The sequence below is a fragment of the Crinia signifera genome, chromosome 4 (assembly GCF_055691185.1).
Source record: "Crinia signifera chromosome 4, ASM5569118v1, whole genome shotgun sequence".
NCBI lineage: Eukaryota > Metazoa > Chordata > Amphibia > Anura > Myobatrachidae > Crinia > Crinia signifera.
In genome coordinates, this window is record NC_139220.1 from 312,442,645 (window position 1) to 312,464,445 (window position 21,801).

At 46.9% G+C, this 21,801-nt stretch overlaps 1 protein-coding gene across 1 annotated transcript; it reads right to left on the reverse strand.

Moving 5' to 3' along the window:
- Window positions 1-266: 266 nt before the first annotated feature.
- On the reverse strand, window positions 267-20,094 carry LOC146072842 (galactose-3-O-sulfotransferase 4-like). Its single transcript, XM_083180028.1, has 3 exons — window positions 19,951-20,094; window positions 12,778-13,072; window positions 267-2,307 (listed from the first exon to the last, which is right to left on the reverse strand). The coding sequence occupies exons 1-3, from the start codon at window positions 20,088-20,090 to the stop codon at window positions 1,513-1,515; spliced, it is 1,230 nt and encodes a 409-aa protein (XP_083036154.1). The 5' UTR covers window positions 20,091-20,094; the 3' UTR covers window positions 267-1,512.
- Window positions 20,095-21,801: the final 1,707 nt, after the last annotated feature.

Consider the following 21,801-nt stretch of genomic DNA (forward strand, 5'->3'; position numbering starts at 1 on the left):
ATATTTAATATATAAGCCAGATTTAAAGTTGCATTGACTCCTAAAACATTTACAATTGCAAATTTTAGTATACAAAAGTTTCAATATTGGGACAGACATGTCAAGCCTTGAAAAGTGATAAAATGGAGATTGATAAACCACCAATCAGCTTCCAACTGTCAAATCCAGCCTATAGCAAGGCAGTTGCAAGTTGATGGTCTTCTATACTGTTTACTCATGTAATGCTAGGCTGAGATAACTCTGGAAGAAGATGGAGGAAACTGAAGAATGTTTGAAAGGATTTAATGAGGAAACTTCCAATACAGTTTGAATGGTTAGGTAAAGACAACGAAGTTCAAACAATAACCAGTTTCTAATGAATTGAAGGAAGTAGTGCCTGATGATTGAGATTTATGAGATGGGGAAGGATACTGTAAGGACTTGTTGCTGTAACTTGAAAAGATGATGAGATGACACTTGGAAGACTTGGTGGCTGTAGGTTGAAGAAGAACTTAGGGACATTGAAAGAATAGGTGACTGTGTCTTTAGGAAACTGTGGATGCAGAAGGCTTGATATCTGTGAAGACTGAAAGACTTGGTAACTGAGGTTTTAAGAACTGAGGATGCTGAAGACCTTATAACTGTGGACACTGAAATACTTGGTAACTGTGGCTTTTAAAAACTGTGGACACTGAAAGACTTTGGGTAACTGTGGCTTTAAGAACTGTGGATGCTGAAGACTTGATAACTGTGGACACTGAAAGACTTCATAACTGTGGCTTTAAGATCTGTCAGAATTAGCGTAACCTCCAAAAGCAAAGCAAGCGACCACAAGTATAACAGCAACTGGACAGTGGGCACTGCAAGGCACAGGTGACTGAAATCGGACCAGCATAGCTAAAGTAATCTCAGGGGCTCAGGACTGAAGCACTTAACACAGGTAAACAACAAGAAGTACTGCCCATGAGGCTGAGTACCTGATTCCTTTTAAGAAAGAGGACTGAACCGTTAGGACAGGAACTCCAACATAGTGCCCCCCTGTACAGAGGACACCTGCTGAAACCAGAGTCAGCTGCATCCAGCACAAGCCACCAGCACTAACCAGGAACATTGGCAAGATGGTGGCTGCCACCACACCTAAGACTCAGCCTGTTGCCTCCTTCTGAGAAGCCGTCCTGTCAGCCCTGTCCTGCGATGCCGCCCGCAATCATGCGCACCCTGCCGGATGCTCCCTGCTCTGGGGGTAAACCTCTGATATGTGACATAAATACCATTGTATTTCATTTTACGTCTGCAATCGACCAGTCTTTACTTAACATAAGTTCCCACATAAGTAGTAAGGCTCAAAATTGTAGAGGAATTGAATGGAGTAACAAACTCCTAAAATGATTGGCACCTGCTTTGTAATGAAGATGTAACATTCATAGTATATCCAGCATGTACTATTTAATATGACTCATCTTCCTTATAGCTAAAACATCCATTACATTGATCATCTCATTGACATGTGGTCCCTGTAGCAATACAATATTGTTATATTATATTTATTTTGTGCCCCATGCCAAATTGACGTATTTTTAAGAGGTCCATGTACTGCACCTCTGAAGTTAACATTTTAATACAATGTAAATGATCTTGAAAAGAAAGATTAGTTTTTAAATTCCAACCTAAGATCTTCTGCTGTCCAGCTTGATAGGGCTTCATTTCTTCTACTTTAATGTTATCTGGGCTAACAGGCTCCTGGCTTTCAAGGCAAAGTTCAGCCAACTGCTGTTTCTTTTCTCTCAGCCTCCTCACCTCAGTTTCCATCTTTTTCCTGCCAAAATGTTCCACCTTCTCCCAGAATGTACGATTAAAGTAAGAATAGAGGTACCAGTCTAGTGCATTCCATGCCCTCAATTGCTCAACTTTGCTTTGCTCCAGTTGCTCTTTGGACTCACGCATGTTCAGTTTGAAGGACACAACATCATCAAGCTCCCAACATAGCTCTTCTTTCAAGAAGATCATGGATTCATCAAAATACTCAGCTATAAGGACCAAGTTAAAAGTCCTCTCCACTTCCTGAGTTCCTGCTCTTGCCAAATCTTCTGTAAATGGAGCATCTGGATTAAGACCTAGATCAAACCACAGTAGGTTGTGTGCATATTGGTTCCCATCCACTCCCTCTTCATAATAGAGGGATGGATTCGAAATAAATTCTTCGAAACCAGGAACTTTCAGGAAAACCGGTGACACATGACGATAGTAGTAGAAGCCAGACTCTACCACTTTAGCGGGATCTCGAAGAATTGTGAAATAGATGGAATCTGACGGCATGACCTTCTGAACCTGAGAAACAGAGAGATATTGTAGGTCATTAGGTAGCATCTTAGGTTTCTGGATATTGAGGTGAGGGATGAAGCATCCCATACAGAATCATGGGAAGTGTATAGCATATAAGGATAGTGGTCTGACTGTAATTTAATGATAGTTTCATTGCATATGTCTGTGGCCAGAAAGGCTGTGGCCATAGTTTAGCTGTGGGCCTACATTGAAGTGGGCCGTTATTAAAGTGGGAAAAACTGCATCGTAACTAAAGTGTTATACCAGCGTTATTAGACAGATCTTCAGCTTATTTGAATTCATCTGACCCCTCCACTCTCCTTGTCTTCAACAGGTAAACAGAACAGAATTTCTGACCTGCACTGCAGAGCATTACATCTGATGTGTGGGATTGATTTATATAAATTGTCGAGGTAAAACAGAACTGAATATCTGATCTGTGTAACTCACCAGAGTACCTTCCATGTTAATCTGTTAATCTTTTGCCTGTGTGTTGCCTGTCCCTACACACAAGCAAGTTAATCTTTTGCCTGTGTGTAGGGAGGAATTTATTTTTATTCTTAATGATATATACGTAGTATCCTGGAATGCCAGAACTGTTTTTGTAAGCCACTGTTATTTCTATGTATTGCAGAGGGTGGGGACTGATTGAGTAGATTCCAATTATTGGGAAGAGGGAACCCATGTATTGTTTCAGTATATTAGTTTAATTGCATATGGCTGTGGCCATAGTTTAGCTGTGGGCCTACATATAAGTGGGCCATTATTAAAGTGGGAAAACTGAATCATAACTACAGCGTTATACCAGCGTTACACCGAAGGGACACTGAAGGACACCACTCAGTCAAAACTCAGCAAACTAAAGCCCAACTTTAACAAATGTGAGTCCACTCCTCACCATTCACCTCACTATACAACCAACCCATGATTCAATGCTGTTTGTAATGCTATCATTTGTTTGACATTGTAATGAAATGTTGGTGTTGCATCAACAAACACTGTGTCAATTTCATCTTTTCATCAGCTAAATATTTGCATTACTATTAACCAGTGAATTACATTGGTATTACTATTACCTGCAACTCTGCAAATCTGCTGCTTTATCTCTCATTCCGCCACCACTCCTCTCTTCCATTCTCAAACCCTATTTACCTTATCCACACTATGGGTCTTATTCTAGTTCACTCTTAGAGGCAAATTCCTTCTCAGATGGACAAAACCATGTGCAATGCAGGGGGGCATATGTAACAGGTGCAAATAGAATTACTGCTTTATTTTTACACTGAAATATAGATCTCACTTTGAAGAAAAACCTCACCCAAATCTAATTCTCTCTGCACAAGTTACATCTGCCCCACCTGCAGTACACATGGTTTTGTCCATTTGAGAAGGAATTTGCCTCTAAGAGTGAACTAGAATAATGGACCCATGTCCTGACTGACAACACCCCCCAACACTCCTTGTCTACCCAATACGTTACTTCGCCCACTGGCACCACTTCTATTCTTCTCTCTTCTCACATCCTCCCCTTTGTTGCCCTTCCCCTCTTCTCCTGTTACCCCACTTGCACTTAATTCTACCCCATCACGGGCCCTCTACTCTACCACTCAGCCCTGCTCCCCCATTCCTCCTACAGATTCCCTTCCTAGCCCAGGAGTCAGCACAATCCCTACACCCTCTACATCTCTGCCTTCTAAATTAATTTCAACTCAACGCTACAGCAATTCTGATCATCTCATTCACATCCCAACCTCAAACTCATACCCCCTATCCTGTGCCCTCTGGAATGCCAGATATGTTTGCAACAAACTGGTTCCCACTCATGACCTTTTCATTTCCAACTCCCTGCATCTCCCAGCCATTACTGATACCTGGATTATCTACTCTGACACTACTTCTCCTGCTGCTCTCTGCTGGGGGCCTCACATTGTCACACACACCTCAACCTGGAGGTCGCCATGGTGGTGGTGTAGGGGTCCTTTTACCCTCTAGCTACTCCTATCAACTCATTCCTCCAGAACCATCCCTTACATTCTCTACATTTGAGGTCCATGCTATACGCCTCTACCAACCTGCCAATCTTCGAATTGCTGTCATTTACCGTCCCCCTGGCATGCCCTCCAAATTCCTCGACAACTTTGCTTCCTCTCTTCTGACATTCCCTCTATTATCCTAGGTGATTTCAACATCCCTATAGATAACCCCTCAAAATCACCTGCCTCTAAACTCCTTAATCTCACATCTTCACTTGGTCTCTCCCAGTGGACCACCTCACCCTCCCACGTGAATGGGAACTCACTGGATCTGGTTCTCACTCATCGTTGTGATATTTCTAATTTCTCCAACTCCCCTTTTCCCCTCGCTGAACACCACCTGCTCTCCTTTACCTTATCTCTCTCTGCTTCGCCATCTCTACATCCTAAGGCTACCAACACCAAACGTAACATTGAGGCTATTGACACCTCATCCTTGTCCTCCCTATTTGTCTCACTTCTTTCCCCTATTCTCTCTCTCTCATGCCCTGAACAAGCCACTTCCCTATACAATGCATCCCTTACCTCAGCACTTGACACTGTCGCCCCACCGACCACAATTCACCCCCCTCAAATCAACACATCAACCATGGCATACCAAATGCACCAGATGTCTTCAAAAATGCTCACGCAATGCTGAGCGACAGTGGAGGAAATCACACTCTAAGGCAGACGTCCTCCACTTCAAACTTATGCTCTCCTCCTTCAGTGCTGCCCTTTCCCTTGCTAAAGAATCTTACTTCAAAATTATCATCGCCTCCCAGTCTTCCAACCCCTGATGCCTCTTTGCCACTGTTAACTCCCTCCTCTGCCCACCACCACCTCCTCACTATCTGCTCTTGACTTTGCCACTTATTTCACATCCAAGATTGACTCCATATGTCAAGACATTGTATCCCACCAGAACATCAGCAACCAGCGACCTCCTGTCCCTTATCACCCCTCCCCTTCCCTCTTATCAACTCTGACATCTTTCTCCCATGTTTCTGGTGAGGAAGTTATGGCCCTCATCCATTCGTCCCCCACCACCACCTCCCCACTTGACCCTACCCCTCCCACCTCCTCCGCTTCCTCTCTCCTTCTGCCTGTTCCGATCTCGCCCTTCTTCTCAATCTCTCCCTCTCATCAGGCATTGTCCCCTCTGCCTTCAAGCATGCTATTGTCTCCCCTATTCTTAAAAAGCTATCCTAACACCCTTTCCAACTACCGACTCATCTCTCTCCTCCCTTTCACCTTCAATCTGCTTGAGCGCATTGTCTACAATCATCTCACTTACTTTCTGTCCTACCACTCTCTGCTTGACCCATTCCAATCTGGCTTCTATTCTCTCCACTCCACTGAAACTGCCCTCACAAAAGTTTACAATGATCTTCATGCTGCCAAATCTAAGAGCCACTACTCTCTGCTTATTCTTCTTGACCTCTCTCCTGCTTTTGACACTGTGGCCCCCCCTCTCCTTCTCCAAATCCTACACTCCCTTGGTCTGCTAGATACTGCTCTCTCCTAGCTGTCCTCCTACCTCCCTGATCATTCCTTCTCTGTCTCCTCTCATTACACTACCTCCTTCCCACTTCCAGTAACCGTTGGTGTCCCACAAGGTTCTGTCCTTGGTCCTCTCCTTTTCTCTGTCTATACATCCTCTTTAGGTGAGCTCATTAGCTCTTTTGGCTTCCAATATCATCTCTATGCTGATGATACTCAAATCTACCTGTCCTCCCCTGACCTTTCCCCTGCTCTACTCACTCGTATCTCCGACTGTCACTCTTCTATCTCTTCCTGGATGTCCCAGCGCTTTCTCAAACTTAACATGTCCAAGATTGAGATGATCATCTTCCCACCCTCCCGCACAACCTTGCGTCCCACAATCTCATTATCTATTGATGGTACGACTATCACCTCTAGCCCCCAAGTACGCTGTCTTGGAGTAATCCTTGACTCCTCCTTCTCCTTCAAACCACATATTCAGTACCTCTCACAAACCTGCCAGCTTCATCACAAAAATATTTCCAGAATTAGACCTTTTCTCGCTCAGGATGCCACTAAGACCATTATCCACTCACTGATCATATCCAGGCTGGACTACTGCAATCTCCTCCTACTGTAACTGGAATCCCTGACAAATCTATCTCCAATCTATCCTCAATGTTGCAGCCTGACTCATCTTCCTCACCAAACGCACTACCTCCACCTCCCATCTTCTACAAGCCCTTCACTGTTTTCTCTTCCCTTTCAGAATTCAGTTCAAACTTCTCACACTCACTTACAAAGCCCTCCCCAACTCCTCTCCCATTTACATCTCTGACCTTATATCCCTTTACACTCCCACTCGTCCCCTTCTCTCTGCTAACAACCATCGGCTCTTCTGAAAACATATTCCCTCTGCCCACTCCACCTCTTCTGCTCAGACTTTCCACTGCTACTGAACTTAAAACGGGCTCTTAAGACCCACGTCTTCACCAATTCCAGCAAACTGTCCTCCTAACCTTCTGTTCCTCACCCTGTCCTGTGTCACCCCTGTCTGTCTGCCCCTCCTCTTTAGAATGTAAGCTGTCACGAGCAGGGACCTCTTACCTCATGTGCTTATCCTTTCTTTTCTTCGACTGCACCAAAGCATGCTGTTTGCTGCCACCTGGATACTTATGTTGCAGCAATCAGCTAATGTTCCTATAATCATTTACCCTGTAATTGTCCTGTATTATCTTCAAATGTAAGTCACTGTTTTCCTGTTTTGATTATGTGTACTCTGTAATTGGGCACTTCGGAACCCTTGTGGCACCAAATAAATAAAGGATAATAATAATAATAATGAGGACAAAGAAGAAATATTTCAATCACAGATCTATTTAAGTTTTGATTTAGATGCTTCTGAGACAGCCATAAGAAAACTTATATATGAGATCCATGGAGGGGAAGGTTAGGGTTAAGTGGCAGGAGGGGAGGTTAGGGTTAGACTGCAGGAGGAGAGGTTAGGGTTAGGCGGCAGGAGGGGAGGTTAGGCTTAGACTGCAGGAGGAGAGGTTAGGATTAGGCTGCAGGAGGAGAGGTTAGGGTTAGGCGGCAGGAGGGGGAGGTTTGGGTTAGGCGGCAGGGGGGGAGGTTAGGATTAGGCGGCAGGAGGGGAGGTTAGGGTTACACTGCAGGAGGGAAGGTTAAGGTAAGGCTACAGGATTACTTGGTTAAGGTTAGGCTGCAGGAGGGGGAGGTTAGGGTTAGGCTGCAGGAGGGAAGGTTACAGTAAGGCTACAGGATTAAAGGTTAGGTTCTCAACTTCTATTCTTCCATGGGAACATCCCCTCTTCTCCCACTATCTCCATCAGCATTGGTGAAACCGAGATCACCTCCACCAACCAAACGTGCTGCCTCGGTGTCATCATTGACTCCCTCTCTTTCAACCCCCACAGTCGCACTCTCTCACAGTCTTGCCGCTTTCACCTACGCAACATCTCATGCATCTGACCATTCCTCTCCATTGACGCGACCAAAATTCTCATTCACTCTCTCGTCATCTCTCGCCTTGACTACTGCAACATCCTTCTCTCTGGGCTACCTCTCACCCGCCTCGCACCTCTCCAATCCATTCTTAACACTGCTGATAGGCTCATCTTCCTCTCCCGCCGCTCTACCTCCGCCTCCCCCCTCTGTCTATCTCTTCACTGGCTCCCCATTCCTTTCCGAGCTCTCTTTAAACTCCTCACCACCACCTACAAGGCTCTCTCCTCCTCCACCGCTCCTTACCTCTCTTCACTGTTCTCTATCCACACTCCCTCCCATCCTCTTTGCTCCATCGCTGACCGCCGACTGACCTCCTAATCACCTCCCCCCACTCCCGTGTCCAAGACCCACTTTTTTCGACTAGCCTATCCCTCCTCCTAACCTCTTCTGAATCTCCTATCCTGCCTCCGTTCCCATCCGTTCCTACTTATCCTATTGTTTTTTCGTTCGGCTGCAGGAAGGGGAAGGTTAGGGTTAAATTGCAGAAAGGTAGTGTGGCCAGAGACCCCGGCAAACGTGGGAAATGGTGGCTGTGGAGCTGAAAGGGTTAACCCCTTCAGCTCCAGCGCCATCACGGACAAAGGGCGGTTGGCGCCAAATTCAAATGTAAGCCATATTGTGGCTTTTTCTTCCATGGGCGCCGTGGCACCGATACTCACCCGGCGGCCGTGGACACCTTCTAAGTGCACCCCCCCAGGTCCCGCTGGGAGCTGCGGTGGGTCAGAGGCTGACAGGCGCTGACGCTGGGAGTCCGGACACCCCAGCTCCTGGTGTGCGGCACCAGCATGGGGGAGCGGGGACACTGTTATGCTGCAGCCCCGGGTCAGCTCCGGCACACTTAACCCCCGGCACCCCATAGGCGGGAGGCATTGCTGTCTTACCCCTGGGCGCCAGAGGGAGAGATGCCAGCTGGTCACAGGCACTGGTGCACTGCAGCCCCAGGTCAGCTCAGGCGGCTGCAGCAGAAGTTAACCCCTGGCCTGCCAGAGACAGTTAGTGGTGGTCATGCCACGTGCCTCCAGGAGCCAGGGGGGGAGAGAGAAGGGAAGCCGCAAACAGGGACAGGGGTGTACCACTGCTGCAAAGTGAAAGTGATTAACCCCCAGCACACCGGGCACTTGGGGGGGAGGAGCAGTGTGCAGGCTGGGGGAATCGAGTAACCAGCTCCCAGCACAGCCAGGGAAAGATATGTTGTTTGGTTTTGGAGCCTGTGCAGTGCAGAGGCTCATTGTGTACAATGTAACACATGTGTGCTGTAAATGTATTTTAAAGGAAAAGTGCACTTACTGTAACTGCTGTGTCCCAGGGGATCCTGTGTGGGCTGATTGGTTCCCCCCTCAGTCTTTACCCCAAAAACGGAATGCTTTCCCAGACAGCCTCCAAGCTAGAAGCTGCAGCGAAGGTAGCAGGGAACATCAGCTTTCTAACAAGCTGAGTGATTCCCTGGATCTCCATGGGGCTCTCCATAAGCAGGCAGGAGACCCGGGCACGGGATTCAGGCTTCCCATCTCTGGAGCTCACATCTGGGCTAGAGTTGTTCAGCTGGTCTCCTGGCAGGCTCCTGAAAGTATGTTTTGGAGGGAACCCTTCCCCCTAGCCCAGGGGCGGATCCAGGATAAAATGACAGGGGGGGCACCATGATAAAAGAGGGTTTAGGTGGGGGAGGGGCGGTGTTAGTGGTGCCAGTGTACATGCTAAGAGAGCGGCAGAGAGAGGGTGGGAATGGGATTATAAATAGGCACTGGCATTTAAAGTACGCAGGCCCACCATGGCGACAAAAGCGAAGGATGTAGTTGTACGCACGCCGAAGGCTCGCTCCGGAAAAGGGGTGTGGCCACTCAACAGAGGTGTGTCCTTAAGTGTAGTCTACAACACCATATACAACTTCTACACATTATGCAACAAAATACTAGACCCCTTTATACTTCCCCCTTACACATGATGCCAAATGGAATGAAACTAAATTCACATAATGCCACACGGATTGAGCCAAAATTCACATAATGCCACATGGATTGAGCCAAAATTCACATAATGCCACACAGATTGAGCCAAAATTCACATAATGCCACACAGATTGAGACAAAATTCACATAATGCCACACGGATTGAGCCAAAATTTACATAATAACACACGGATTGAGCCAAAATTCACATAATGCCAAATGGATTGAGCCAAAATTCACATAATGCAACAAGGATTGAGCCAAAATTCACATACTGCCACACGAATTGATCCAAAATTCACATAATGCCACATGGATTGAGCCAAAATTCACATAATGCCATATGGATTGAGCCAAAATTCACATAATGCCACACGGTTTGAGCCAAAATTCACATAATGCCACACGGATTGAGCCAAAATTCACATAATGCCACACGGATTGAGCCAGAATTCACATAATGCCACACAGATTAAGGCAAAATTCACAATATGCTTCATAAACAGGGACATTGTCCACCAAAGGCACGCATTAAACATTTACACCATAATGTCCATTACAAATTAAGTTACATGCTATTACGTCCATTATGTATTATGCCAAACACCATAATGCCTATTAAAAATTATGCTACATAAGTGCTGCTTATCTACATGCTCATTGCCAAGGGTTCCATGCTCATTGCCAGAGGTTCCATGCTCGTTGCCATGTGGGATTACATGTTCATTGCCAAGGGGGAATACATGCTCGCGGTAAATGGGGGACAGCCGCCGCCAGGCAGAAGTGATAGCCACTGACAGTGGCAGTGCCTGGCTGTATTCAGAGCACTGCAGGTACCGGCTATTTGAAATAATACCTCTTTCACACCAGAAAATGCATTCCCAATTTGGCTCCATTTACACCAGCCTAGTCCCTGCATTTTCTGGTGTGAGGGGGAGAGAAAACAACCCCTCCCCCCCCTTTAACCAGTTATCTCATTTAACCGGCTATATCTTCGGAATCAACTGACCCATTTACATGAGTATCATATTGAAGAACTTTTGAGTGGGCTTTGAATGATTTTGGTCCAGTGAAACTGGAACATTTGGTTCCAGAGTAATCTGCCCTCAAAGAACATGAACAGCCATGAAATTACATTTCAAAAATAAAAAAATCGGTTTACATGCAATATCTCTGGAACCGATTGACCGATATGGACCAGCCTGGTATCATATTGAAGGCCCAGCAATTTGGAATTGAATGAAATCAGCCACAAGCTTCTGTGATGCAAGGGCGAGAACTGGCAGCCGTCGGAACCGGGTGGGGGTCGGAATTGACGGGTCCCATATTATCCTATGGGGAAAAAACGTTATAGCTTTGCCAGGCGATATCTCCGGTTCCCGGTGGGCTAGAGACACGGGGCTGGGCTCGTTGGAAAGCCCTGGTCCTCAACTACAAAATAAAATGACAGGGGGGCACGTGCCTGGGTGCCCCCCCCCTGAATCCGCCACTGCCCTAGCCAGACAGACCGGCACCTGGGTGGTACCTAGCCCCCCAGGTGGGCTGTGGCTCAGAGGAGTAACCACTCCCCTCCCTCCATAAGGACAATGCTGGACGTGCGTGTGACCAATGCATGCATGTCTCATGCACTTAAGGTGATTGGTTGGAGACCACAGGGTGGGCTTACCCCCTGTGGTAATGTGTATTGGAGTAACATAAAAAGAGGGCTTCTGCCCTGTGTAAAGTTGTACTTCTACCTGACTTGAATGCTGTAATATTATATGTATGCTGTGCCTCCTAGCAATAGGAGAAGAGATCTTTAAGATCTATTGGCAAATAAACACCTTTCTACCTCAAAGCGTCTCCATCTTGCGACCAACAGAATTACCACAACAATTCCATTCTCCGGCTGTTCTGGGTATACTGCCCAGCGTCCGTCCGTCCTCTGCCAGCTACCGAAACAGATGTCTGGTTCGTGACCAGTGGGGAACCAACCGACGCTAGTCGGGGGAGTGTTAGTAGCCTGTCGACGCAACCAGGTAGTACTCAGGTGCCAGCGTTTGGGCCTGAGGAGGTATCCGTGGTCCCAGGCGCCACATAGCAGGAGTCTGGTGGTGGCAGCGATATCCCTGCCCATTGCATAGTGGGCGGAGTCAGTAGCAGGCGGTTACTGACGGTTACAGGGAATCCCCTATTGGCCAGGTCCCGTGAGACCAGGACCCGTTATCTATGGACCCTAAGGGTGTGGCCAGAGTGTAAGGGCAGGCGTCTGGTCGTGTATGTTAGGTATGTTAGGTTTAGGCTGTTGGAGGGGGGAAGTTAGAGTTAGGCAGCAGGAGGGGGAGGTTAGGATTTGGCTGCTGGAAGAGGTGGTTGGGGTTAGGCTGTGGGAGGGGAGTTTTGGGTTAGGCTACATCATGGTTAGGGTATGGATATGGTTTGGAATAATTAGAAACTACTAACCATTATGTATTGGGATTCAAGCCATCTGGATACCGCTTTAGGTTTCCTGACTGCTGTGATAACTACCCATGTCCCTGATATTTACAACCTACAGTGACTAGGGCGTTGATAACAATGCTAAAAGAGACAATAACTAACAAAAGGGATCATTTAGCATGCAGGGCAAATATGGGTGGCTTCCCCATGGACATGTGTATCCTCATACTGCTACAGTGGCTTCAATAATGAACGTAGCGCTGGTGAGCCACCAGGTCCCATCCAACTTTGGTGCCTACCATGTATTTCTCATTTGGGATGGGACTTGGATCTACCAGAAGACTGCGCTGATTAATTTATCATGTGACATGGTGCTAGCAGAGTTGCAGGGGACCTTGGCTTGCCTGCAGCAGTAACGCATGGCGACATATCTGTAATCCCCCACTGATGCAACTCAGCTTAACATTTTTCTGAAATTTAGATTTGACCTAAGGTACACCCCTCCCAACTTTCTGCACATTTGTATGTTCGAAATCGTTTCCATGGTGACAAATGGTTACAGTAGAACATTAAGGCTGTGGCGTTACCTCTGGCAGGTTGAAGCGCATGTGGTGACAGATGATGTCATAGGACGGCCTCGTAGGGGAACTGAACCCCTTCACGCTGTTAGAGTGGAAGAGTTGGGAATAGTTGAAATGGAATTTGAAGGGCAAAGCGAAGATTAGCCCATTCCTGTCTCCGTAACGGTGCAGTATGTTCAGTACGGTACTGGAAGCTGTTTTGTGTATCTTCAGAAACACAATGTGTTTTTTAGCCTGGCACGTCCGCGGAGAGAATGAAGGCTCTGTAACCACTGAGCGCAGATCAGCTGTCGGCCAGTACCTGGTAATTGAGCACATTTACATATCAGGATACAGTTCAACCAGAGATGTATCGAAAATCAGGGTATACTGTATTGCTCTCTACCTGATGTATGTGCTTGGTGCTGCTAGTCCTAGGGGTTGTCCAGAACCCCTTTGGTAATGATTTTAAACAGGATGATGGATAGCGCACTCTGTGATTGTTTGCAGTGTTGGTCAGTTTGAGGGTAGGGTGGGGGAAAGGGGAGGGGGGGTAGGGTGATGTGGAGGGAGGGGGAATGGGGGATTGGGGTGGGTGGAAAAAGGTTGGGGAGGGAGTGGGGTGGTTGACAGGGTTATCTGGGTATTTAAATGATGGTCAGAGAGAGGTTTATGGTAAAATACATGAATTTATTATGTGGAAATAATAATACGATATGTAGGGCTTGTGCTCCAAAGGAGATAATGGTGACACTGTCAATTAATGAGTTCAATGGGTGTCTGGGAATCACCCCACTGTTCCTATTAGGAGCCCTTTGGGGGAATAGGGATGCCAACAGGTTCCCTTCTACCATATGTCCTAAAAAAACCTATGTCTCCTCATATGGGTGCAGTATGGGTGCGGGTGGTGTGCTGCCTCTGTGTGTTACGGAGGTAACAATTGTTGATGGCGTAAGTCTGTGCTGGTCAGGAGCCCCGTGGGAATCAGGACACCAACAGGTACCTTTAAACCATAGATTCAAATGGACTATGTCTCCTGGAGTCTCCAGAATAAGTTTACTGTACAGTGGTGATGCGTGCGGAAGTCCTGGAGGGGAGAAAGATACGCAAGTGGCGGCGTCCCGCAGCTCGCTTCTTACCTCGTTCCTAGTGGATATGTTGTGCCATCCAAACAGTTCTCCTCGAGTTCTGAAGGCTCCTGTTCGTGCCGGGATCGGTGCGGCGTCTGTTGTGGATGATGGTACTTGTCCGCTGACAGCGTGTGCCCCGAGTTGCCGTTTTGTCAGACCTGGCGTGTCTCGGGGCACCGCTTGTGACGTCAGCGCGCTCGACTCACTTGGAGGAGGCTTATTGGAGGTCTTCAATGACTTGTGGGTGCTGTAGTCCAACGCGTTTCGGCTTCAAAAGCCTTTGTCAAGGATACTGACTTGTAGTGTGGGCAATCTTATATAGGACATGGGGGTGTGTCTGACCTTGTTAGTAATTGTGATTGTCTCCTGGTGTGTTTCATGCTCATTCTCCTATACGGTGGCGGTTGTCATGGTTGTTCAGTCTCTTGTGCTGTATTGTGGACAGAGTTATGGTTAGTTGCGGTTGTCATGGGAAACGGAGTATTTCTCAGAGACACTACACATACATTACAGACACTACAAGGCATCCAATGGAAAGAGGGGATGCTAATAGGGACCAGTGACGTCACGTCACTATACACAGTCATTAATCACCAACAAGGGCTAGACAGCATCAAACACTACCTAGAGACAGACCCGGAAATGCACCCAACACAGGCCACCTTCATTCTAGACTCAATTCAGTATATTTTGGAACACAACTACACCTGGTTTCAAGATCAATTTTACTTACAGACAACAGGTACCGCCATGGGGACAAGGTTCGCCCCAAGCTATGCCAATCTCTTCATGAGCAACTGGGAGAGAGAGAACATATGGGATGGGCATGGCTTTGGAGCGAACCTTGTCCTCTGGCGGAGATATATAGACGATGTCCTGTTTATTTGGGAAGGATCCGAATCAACATTGACACAATTTCTAACACACATTAATTCCAATAACTGCAATCTCAAATTTACCACCAACTACAACTCAGAAAAAGTAGAATTTTTAGACTTAGAAATCTACATAGACAATAAACAACTCACCACCCGCACATTTCACAAACCTGTTGATATAAACAGTTATATCCTATCCACCAGTAGTCACCACCCCAACTGGATCAAAAGCATCCCACTAAGCCAATTCACCAGAATTAGGAGGAATTGTACCACAACAAAAGAATACCAAATACAAGCACAAGACCTCGAACAAAAATTTAAAGAGAAAAACTACAACACTAAAATAGTTGACGACGCATATGACCGAATACAACAAACAGAGAGAGATACTCTACTCACAAACAAGAAAACAGAGAAAAACATCAAAGTAAACACTGACGGACCATACTTTGTGACACAATACAACAACTCAGCAAATCAGATTAAACATATAGTCAAAAAACATTGGCACATCCTCCTGGAGGATGACACCTTGGCAGACATTTTACCACCACAACAAAAAGTAGTTTACAGAAAAGCCCCAGATATAAAAAAACAATAAGTATGCAACCACATCCCCCCAGCACAGAAAACACAGAGAAAAATAGATGGCAGCACACATAACCCAGGGTTTCACCATTGCGGTACATGTATGGGTTGTAGAGTCACAAACAGGGGGGGCAAAACCAAAAACAGCTTCACCTCAAACACCACAGGCCATACTTACAAAGTCAAAGAAGAGATAACTTGCCATACCAAGGGGATTATATATATGATTGCATGCCCCTGTGGTACTCAGTATATAGGTAGAACCATTAGACCACTCAAAAATCGTATCTACGAACACATACGCAATATTAAAATCGGATACGAACAGCACAGTGTATCACAGCACTTTAAAGCTAAACACAACATGGACCCATCACTCATGACCTTCATGGGCATCAAACAAGTGACCCCCAACTGTCAAGGAGGTGACTTCAACAGAAAAATTAACAAGGAAGAGATGAAAAGGATATACACCTTACAAACAATGCAGCCGAAAGGACATAACATAGACTTCCACATCAGCAACATTACGTAATCAAATGCCACACAACAAATGCCATTCCCACCCCCAACCCTTTCCCCCTTCTCCTAAAAACCATCCCCCCCCCCCAGTCCCCCTCACACTCTCCCCCCACCACCAAGAGGATGGACAGCAACCCAATTGACAATACAACAACCCCCATCCATCATAATAAAGCACTGATAATACCCTAATCACCAACAATAATACATTACAACATGATTAATCACATTTACAATTGTACAAATGGAACCAACCCCAGCCCCAAATCAAATAAACTGTACCAATCCATACAATCCATTAAACTTTTAAAAGAAACTCAAATACAGTAACTTAAGCATCATATCCAATAACATCCCCCAAATACAATACTCTGTTTCCCATGACAACAGCAACTGACTCAGTACCTAGCAAACCCAATACTCCGTTTCCCATGACAACCGCAACTAACCATAACTCTGTCCACAATACAGCACAAGAGACTGAACAACCATGACAACCGCCACCATATAGGAGAATGAGCATGAAACACACCAGGAGACAATCACAATTACTAACAAGGTCAGACACACCCCCATGTCCTATATAAGATTGCCCACACTACAAGTCAGTATCCTTGACAAAGGCTTTTGAAGCCGAAACGCGTTGGTCTACAGCACCCACAAGTCATTGCAGACCTCCAATAAGCCTCCTCCAAGTGAGTCGAGCACGCTGACGTCACAAGCGGTGCGCCGAGACACGCCAGGTCTGACAAAACGGCAACTCGGGGCACACGCTGTCAGCGGACAAGTACCATCATCTACAACAGACGCCGCACCGATCCCGGCACGAACAGGAGCCTTCTGAACTCCAGGAGAACTGTTTGGACGGCGCAACATATCCACTAGGAACGGGGTAAGAAGCGAGCTGCGGGACGCCGCCACTTGCGTATCTTTCTCCCCTCCAGGACTTCTGCACGCATCACCACTGTACAGTAAACTTATTCTGGAGACTCCAGGAGACATAGTCCATTTGGATCTATGGTTTAAAGGTACCTGTTGGTGTCCTGATTCCCATGGGTCTCCTGACCAGCACAGACTTACGCCATCAACAATTGTTACCTCCGTAACACACAGAGGCAGCACACCACCCGCACCCATACTGCACCCCTATGAGGAGACATAGGTCCTTTTAGGACATATGGCAGAAGGGAACCTGTTGGCATCCCTATTCCCCCAAAGGGCTCCTAATAGGAACAGTTGGGTGATTCCCAGACACCCATTGAACTCATTAATTGACAGTGTCACCATTATTTGGAGCACAAGCCCTACATATCGTATTATTATTTCCACATAATAAATTCATGTATTTTACCATAAACCTCTCTCTGACGATCATTTAAATACCCAGATAACCCTGTCAACCACCCCACTCCCTCCCCAACCCTTTTCCACCCACCCCAATCCCCCATTCCCCCTCCCTCCACATCACCCTACCAGCCCCTCCCCTTTCCCACATCCTACCCTTAAACTGACCAACACTGCAAACAATCACAGAGTGCGATATCCATCATCCTGTTTAAAATCACAACCAGAGATGTAGCCAGGTGACATGGTGTCCGGAGCAAGGGTATGTTTCAGCATCCCACCCTTCCCCTTGTAATTTTTTTCTTCATATTGTAATGACTCTTACACATTATGTCGCACACCATAATGCCCCCTCACACATTATGCCACACAGTGTAATGCCCATTACACATTATGCCACACACCAAAATATCTATTAAATTACAGATGAAGCGCCTCTCGTTCAGTGCTGGGACTCATCAGAATGCCCCCGCAGGTGAGCCGGCGCTCCATCTGACTGGGTCCCACACGCTTGCGCATCCCAGATACTGTGTGGGCCAGAACGCGAACCCTGCCCATCTCCTCTTCAGGGAGACGGGTACGGATATGGGGGTCGAGGAGGTGGGGGGACGGCATTGGGAACCAGCAACGAGGCGTCGGGGACCCGGGAGGAGCTCCAGTTGAAGGGGATGCACATGCATTTCATGTGCGCGCGTCTCTTTCCCGTGGCTGGTGGGGGCTGATGACTGGCGATCCGAATGCCAGCCCCTGCAAAGATTAGGGGCGCTCCATCTGTATGCCACACATTGAATATGCCTATTATACATTATGCCACACAACGTAATGCCTATTATAATTGTTTTTATGTTCATTACACATTTTGCAACACATCGTAATGCCCATTACACATTATGAGGCTTATTCTGGTTCATTCGCTCGATGGCCGGCCCACCATTCACAAGGTGCGTACATTCGCACTGGCATCAAATGGATGTTTAACATAAACATCCATTCGCATGCCACTGGAAGCCTCCCACATCTTTCGATGGTCACGCATATGTAAGGTTGCTCTGAGCAACCTAACATGTGCGTGTACGCATGCGCAAAGGGCAAACACTGGCCCCATGCAAATGCACACGGGCCCAATAACGGACCTGAATAAGGTACTATTTCACACTGTAATGCCTTTTATACATTATGCCAAAAACCATAATGTTCATTACACATTATGCCACACACCATAATTTCCATTACACATTATGCCATGCCCATAATGCCTATGACACATTATGCCACATATCATAATGCATATTACACATTATGCCACACACTGTAATGCCCATTACACATTATGCCACACACCGTAATGCCGATTATAATTGTTTTTTTTGGTACTTGTTTCCTAGCACGGCGCCCGTCATGGTAGATCGCATACTTTAAGTTAAGGTAACTTAAGGTATGCGATGGACGCAATGGATGCGATTTTCTGTCAATTAAGTGTTTTAATTGCCGGCAAGGAGAAAATCGCGTTGATCGCGTCCATCACATGCCATTATAATGACATGCGATGCGACCGACGCGATCAACGCGATTTTACATAGGGCTCAATGTTAAATTAGCTTTTAATGATAAAATCGCGTTGATTGCGACCATCGCATGCCATTATAATGGCATGCGATGCGATCAACGCGATTAACGCGTTTTTACATAGGTAACAATGGGAAATGGGCCAATGGGCCCAATTTTTGAATGTATATGCACCGTCATGGGTTTTAAGTATGTGAAGTGTCCCCCCATTGTTAACGCCACCCCACTATTGACGCCAACCCGAAGCATGGCGAGCGTAGCGAGCCTGCGAGGGGCGGAGGTACACGTCCTCCGACCTTTTCATACCCCCACTATCCACGTCGGCATGGAGCTGATTCTACAAAGTGTGGCGAGCGCAGCGCGCCACCGAGCCCGAAGCGTGGCGAGCGCAGCGAGCCCCCGAAGGGCCGCGTATACCTGTGAAGTTATGCGCGTCCCCTCGCGGGGCTCGCTGCGCTCGCCACATTTCGGGCTCGGTGGCTCGCTGCGCTCACCACACTTTAGAAAATCAGCTCCACGCCGACGTGGATAGTGGGGTATGAAAATGTCAGAGGACGCGTACCGCTGCCCCTCGCGGGCTCACTGCAATCGCCACGCTTCAGGTTGGCGTTCATCGTGGGGTGGCATTAACAATGGGAGCCATTTCACCAATGAGGGGGGTATGCAATTAATATTGGGGTTTCGGGGGCTTTTTACATTGGGCCCAATGTAAAACTGGGTCTCAGGGACCATTTTACATTGATTCCAATGTAAAAATTGCGTCGATCGCGTCAATCACATCGCATGCGATTTGGTTGCATGCGATGCGATTGATGCGATTTTTTAGGTCCCGATGCTTGAGATAAAAATCGCTGGTGCCGTGCTAGGAAACAAGTACCGTTTTTTTTTCATTCTGATGCCTCCGCTTACTCCCGCCACCCGCCAGCCCTACTGCAAAGTGCTGCACTGCAACGCCCTCCACTGCCATCACTCCTGCAGCCCGCGCCACAAACCCACGGGCTCCATGAACCCACATACGATCGAGCATGCAATTCGATAGATATTATGTGCAGCACATAACATCTATCAACATGACATTAGACTTGCGGGCCAGTGCATACCAATATCGCCCTAGTGTATGGGCACCATAAAGTCCAATATTGATGTCACAGGATTATTGGGTTGCTCACCTTATAAGACGATGGAAAGGAAGAAGCTGCCATTCGAATCCAATCATTAAAAAAGCCATACAGCATAAACTCAGGATTGGTATTTTGTAGTCATTATGTAGACTCATTGTTCTATAAAAGAAAGGAGCAAATGTAAACATATCAAGATGGGTGTTTACAAAGATGGCTGTAATAATGATGTGAGGGCTGCTGAGAGTAGGTACGGGCCTGGGTACTGTGAGGTGCATGGTCATATTCGGGGAGGCGCAGCAGCCCCACGCACACACACATGCACACACTCAGCAGTCCTGACGGCATGAGTTTTAGACAGTACCTACAAATGGGCAAAATAGCAACTGCCAGCCATAGACTGCAGAGAGGGTGCCAAGCTCAGGGCAAGGCGGCTGGGTCCTTCACCCATGATGTTGCAGGCAGATCAGCTGCACAGCCAAGTTAGAAACAGGCTGGCCATCTTTTGGGTAACAGCATCTTCATGTGACATCCCACATCCACCGCAGTCTTTCCACTGAGCAGTGCAAACACATCTGTGCTGTCCGGACCGCTCCCCCCAAAAAACCTCGGTTGCCGCCCTCCAAGTGGTCCGTCGCAGCCCCTGTCACCTGTGCTTTAGTCGTGTGTCTTATCAAATTGTTACCAATCTATCTATTACGTAATGAAAACTACCAATGGTGCTGTCATTGCCCCATAATGGAATCAGTAGCCCATCATGCTCTTATCACTCACTGCTCCATAATTGAATCAGTAGCCCATCATGCAATTATCACTCACTGCCCCATAATGGAATCAGTAGCACTTCATGCTATTACCACTCATTGCCACATAATGGAATCAGTAGCCCATCATGCTATTACCACTCACTGCCCCATAATTGAATCAGTAGCCCATCATGCTGTTATCACTCACATCACATCCCCATAATGGAATCAGTAGCCCATCCTGCTATTATCACTCACATCCCCATAATGGAATCAGTAGCTCATCATGCTATTATCACTCACATCCCCATAATGGAATCAGTAGCCCATCATGCTATTATCACTCACAGCCCCATAATGGAATCAGTGACCCATCATGATATTATCGCTCACTGCCCCAGTGCTGTTACCACTCACTGCCCCATAATGGAATCAGCAGCCCATCATGCTATTATCACTCAATGCTCCATAGTGGCATCAGTATCAGTGGCGCAACTATATACATTTGGGTCCCATAAAAAAAGTATGTACAGGCCCCTAATCTTCACCTTATGCTTAAAAAATGTATATAGCACATGATACTTTGACAGGCAAAGAGGGCCCCTTCCAGCTTTGGGCCCCAGAGCAGTTGCACCCCCTGCACCTATGGTAGTTACGCCCTTGTCAGTAGTATCAGTAGCCCATCATGCTATTATCACTCACTGTCTCATAGTGATATCAGTAGCCCATCATTCTATGGTCACTCACTGCCATAGTGCTGTTACCACTCACTGCCCCATAGTGGTATCATTAGCCCATCATGCTGTTGTCACTCAGTGCCTCATAATTAAATCATGGCAAAATCATGGGCATGCTATTATCAATCACTGCCCCATAATGGAATCAGAAGCCCATTGTACTATTATCACTCACTTCCCCATAAGGGAATCAGTAGCCCATCATGATATTATCACTCACTGCCCCAGTGCTATTGTCACTCACTGTCCCATAGTGGCATCAGTAGCCCATCATGCTGAGATCACTCACTGCCATAGTGCTGTTTACACTCACTGCCTCGTAGTGGGATCAGTAGCCCATCTTGCTGTTATCACTCACTGCCCCATAATGGAATCAATAGTCCATCATGCTATTATCACTAACTGCCTGATAATGGAAT

Excerpts from the sequence above, each read along its gene's own strand:
- LOC146072842 (XM_083180028.1), bottom strand. The coding sequence starts at position 20,090 with ATGTTTACATTTGCTCCTTTCTTTTATAGAACAATGAGTCTACATAAT. Across the intron at positions 13,073-19,950 it reads CCTTTCCATCGTCTTATAAG|GTACTGGCCGACAGCTGATC; the intron begins GTGAGCAACCCA and ends CTCAATTACCAG. Across the intron at positions 2,308-12,777 it reads TGCGCTTCAACCTGCCAGAG|GTTCAGAAGGTCATGCCGTC; the intron begins GTAACGCCACAG and ends TCTGTTTCTCAG.